Source organism: Erinaceus europaeus, chromosome 7, assembly GCF_950295315.1.
Source record: "Erinaceus europaeus chromosome 7, mEriEur2.1, whole genome shotgun sequence".
Classification (NCBI taxonomy): domain Eukaryota; kingdom Metazoa; phylum Chordata; class Mammalia; order Eulipotyphla; family Erinaceidae; genus Erinaceus; species Erinaceus europaeus.
Genome location: NC_080168.1, coordinates 6858934 through 6862634, shown reverse-complemented (window position 1 = coordinate 6862634; position 3701 = coordinate 6858934). Strand labels below are relative to the sequence as shown.

Below are 3701 nucleotides of genomic sequence, written 5' to 3'. Positions count from 1 at the left end.
ATTAAATTAAATTAATTCATTCATTAATTTTATTACCACCAGGGTTATCTCTGGGGCTCAGTGCTGGCACTATGAACCCATGACTCCTGTCATCCATTTCCCCACCTAATTTTTACTAGTTAGGACAGAGAGAAATTGAGAGAGGATGGGAAGACAGAGAGAGGGAGAGAAAGACAGACACCTGTAGACCTGCTTCACTGTGTGTGAAGTGGATCCCCTGCATGTGAAGTGTCGGGGGCTCGAACCCAGGTCCTTATGCTTGGTAATATGTGTGCTTAACCGGGTATGCCAACGCCAGGCCCCTACACTTTCTGTTTTCCTCAAAGAATAAGTTGCTCTTATTATTTACTTGTCTTCTTTTGTTTATTTTACTGTGCTGTCACGTGCACACTATCTCAGTGGGTTATTGCAGAGTCAATGCTGCAGGAACATTACAATTTTATCACAAGCGACAGTCTGGAGAGAGTTTGGTTTGTCAAAATAGTTATGAGGAGATTTCGGTTGACAAAAAGTAGGGAAGAAAAATCGTAGCTCAGGGAGTCGGGCGGTAGCGCAGCGAGTTAAGCGCACATGGCGCAAAGCTCAAGGACCGGTGAAAGGATCCCTGTTCGAGCCCCCGACTTCCCACCTGCGGGGGAATCGTTTCACAAGCGGTGAAGCAGGTCTGCAGATATCTATCATTCTCTCCCCCTGTCTTCCCCTCCTCTCTCCATTTCTCTCTGTCCTATCCAACAACAACAACAACAAAAATCAAAGCTCTTTCCCTCCATCATATAGTCCCCGATCCACAGTACCAACTACAATGGGACAGATGAGAGGAAATGGTACAGCAAGAGGGTAATTTCCCATAAGTCTATGGTGCTCGGCAGAACTAGGGCTTTCAGTGTCACTTACTTAAGTCAACCCCCAGGCCATTATCTAAATATTCCTGTTTGACACACTAAACAACGCTACTACTGTAGGGGCAGAAGCAAGCAAACTGACGAGCCCTGATTGTGGTTCTGTGTTTTTTTTGCTTGTTTTGTTTTTTAAGTTATGAGGCTTTCTCATTGTGGAGACACTTCAAGAGTGATGAGCTCTGCCAAGTCCTGTGGCCTAAAGTTTGTAATGATTGGTGTCATGAGGGCTGTCACAGCACAGATGTCAGGGAGAGTCACCTGCATGAAACAGAGCAAGAGACTGGGAGCCCTGCTTCCCCACGGAGCAAAGGTTTCATTCGCAAAGTCAGTGAGCACAGATAATTCTGAGTTGCCAATGTTCCCCCCTCACCCCAACCATATATAGTCTTCAAGTCCTTAACTATAACTTCCAGTGGAAAACTTAGACTAATAATAATAATAATAATAATAATAATAATAATAAGTATGTTTCTGGTCTCAAAATTCTCCTATTGCACGCAAAGGGCTTAAGAGGAATGAAACTCATGTTGAGTGAAATAAGTCAGAAACAGAAGGATGAATATGGGATGATCTCACTCTCAGCCCGAAGTTGAAAAATAAGATCAGAAAAGAAAACACAAGTAGAACCTGAAATGGAATTGGCGTATTGCACCAAAGTAAAAGATTCTGGGGTGGGTGGGTGGGGAGAATACAGATCCAAGAAGGATGACAGAGGACCTAGTGGGGGTTGTATTGTTATATGGGAAACTGGGGAATGTTATGCATGTACAAACTATTGTACTTACTGTTGAATGTAAAACATTAATTCCCCAATAAAGAAAAAATCAGAAAGGGAAAAAAAAAAGAGGAATGAAACTTAAACTCTGAAAATAGCACACCACTCGGAGGCAGCAGTCACTCTTTTATTAAAAGCTGTCTGTCATCATCAGGTGTTCTGTGGAGTTTGGCTTGTAAAGGCAATGTAGGGGGTGGGAGAAGGAGACATGGTTCCTCTTCAAAATCTTATCCCCCTGCCTGGTGTTATTGTAGGCTATAAAAAAAAGCATGCTTTAAAATAATCATAATATCTTTATGTGAAATAAAAAAGGAATTATAAAGTGCTTCTAAAAGCCTGAAAAGGCACAGTCTTCTCTAATTTTTCTCAAGAAACATGTGCTGCTTTGTACCAGCCCAAGAGTGCTATTAATGTCAGGGAAATGAGAGTTTTATTATATATTATAATTCCTGGTAATGTTTGACAACAAAACTGTTAATAACTCGAGATGAACATCATGGGTGTCAGAAAAAGAGCTCCCAGTCACTAGCTATTTCATGATATGGTGACAATCCAGTAATTTCCCTCGCTCTGCCTCTCTTCATTAGGAACTCCGACTATTGTGTGGGTGTTGTCAGGATTTGGCCATGCCATAAAACAAACTGCAGGCAGATTCTCTTTAATGTCCTGGAAATGTTTGCAGGAAATAAAGTCCTTGCCCTAACTGAATCTACAACTCCTATTGATGGGATCGATGGCTCCCACTCTTCAATCGGTGTGCAACATGTCAAAGTGATACAGTTTCTTGGGGAGTGGATTTGCTCTTTATTTGCTGGACAAAACATGTTATCTCTAAGTCTGTGTAGTTCTCTTCTTTTTCTGTTTGCTGCAGAAAGTCCTCTGCCTGCCATGTTGTTTTCTCTCCTGCATTACCTTGTCTCCTTATCACTGAGGAGGCAGGATTTGAATGAGCAGCAGAAAGCAATATAGAGAAGACATTCTGGCAGGTGGTGGGAGATTCTCGAGCTAGGGCTGTGGTAAGAGTAGGAGAGTCTGACTTATGAGACTCTCTTACTAAGAAGTAAGAGAGTTCTGCCATGTTGACTCCCCGACCTTGGGTGGGGATTGGCGGCTGTCTGCATTCTGCTCCTCGGGGTCATCATGTCTGTGTTCACACAGCTGCTGCTCAGGGGCCTGGCCTGGAGGGTGTCCATGCCGCGTGCACAGGTGCATTCCAAGCCTCTGCGGGAGCAGCTGGGGATCATGGACAAAGCCATAGGGCTCACCTCCTGCTTCCTGTGTTTCCTCTTGCCTGGGGGCTGGATGCTGTCCCACCTGGAGAACTACAAGCGTCGGGAGTGAAGGGGCCGGCCCTCCCCCTCACCCTGTGATCTGACCCCCCCCCACCTCTCCCCATCGCGTCTGCATTCCTGGTCCAACACCGGATCATGACCTTAGTCATAGTGACCTCTGCAATCATGACCTCTCCACCTCTGTAATGACATCCTGAGACCACATCAGGTGCTTAATAAGGCCCTGCCCTAGCTGCTTGCGGCCCCTGTAACAATAAAGTCTATTTAAACTGAAGAAAAAAAAAAAGAAGAAGTAGGAGAGAGTCAGGCAGTAGAGCAGCAGGTTAAGCGCACGTGGTGCAGAGTGCATGTGAAACCATTGTTAAAAACCTGGGTGCTCTACTGACTGAGTTATCTCATGGCCCCTAAAACTTTTTTTTTTAATTTATAAAAAGGAAACATTGACTAAACTATAGGATAAGAGAGGTACTGTTGGTATGCTTCACATTGGTTTGGTCTCACTCCCCCCCCCCCCCCCGGGAGATTGTGGTTTAGTCTTTGCTTTTTACCGTTTCTCCCTTCTCCCCGCCCACGTATCCTATGTACCTCCTGAGTTCCTGATGCTGCCACAGGAGGAGAGAGATGGAGAAGCACATTGTGTGGTGATTAGGTGTTGGACTGTTTGCCCACTCATGAGTAAAGATTAAACTGCGTTCTCAGCTCAGCCGTGTGTTTCTGATCATCTGTTACCTGCCC

General features: G+C 44.7%; 1 protein-coding gene across 1 annotated transcript; it reads left to right on the top strand.

The window, feature by feature from the left end:
* Window positions 1–2814: 2814 nt before the first annotated feature.
* On the top strand, window positions 2815–3246 carry LOC107522967 (cytochrome c oxidase subunit 8A, mitochondrial-like). The gene has a single exon (XM_060193411.1). It carries the CDS (start codon window positions 2815–2817, stop codon window positions 3013–3015), a length of 201 nt encoding a protein of 66 aa, XP_060049394.1. The 3' UTR covers window positions 3016–3246.
* The last annotated feature ends 455 nt before the right edge of the window (window positions 3247–3701 follow it).

Excerpts from the sequence above, each read along its gene's own strand:
- LOC107522967 (XM_060193411.1), top strand. The coding sequence starts at position 2,815 with ATGTCTGTGTTCACACAGCTGCTGCTCAGGGGCCTGGCCTGGAGGGTG.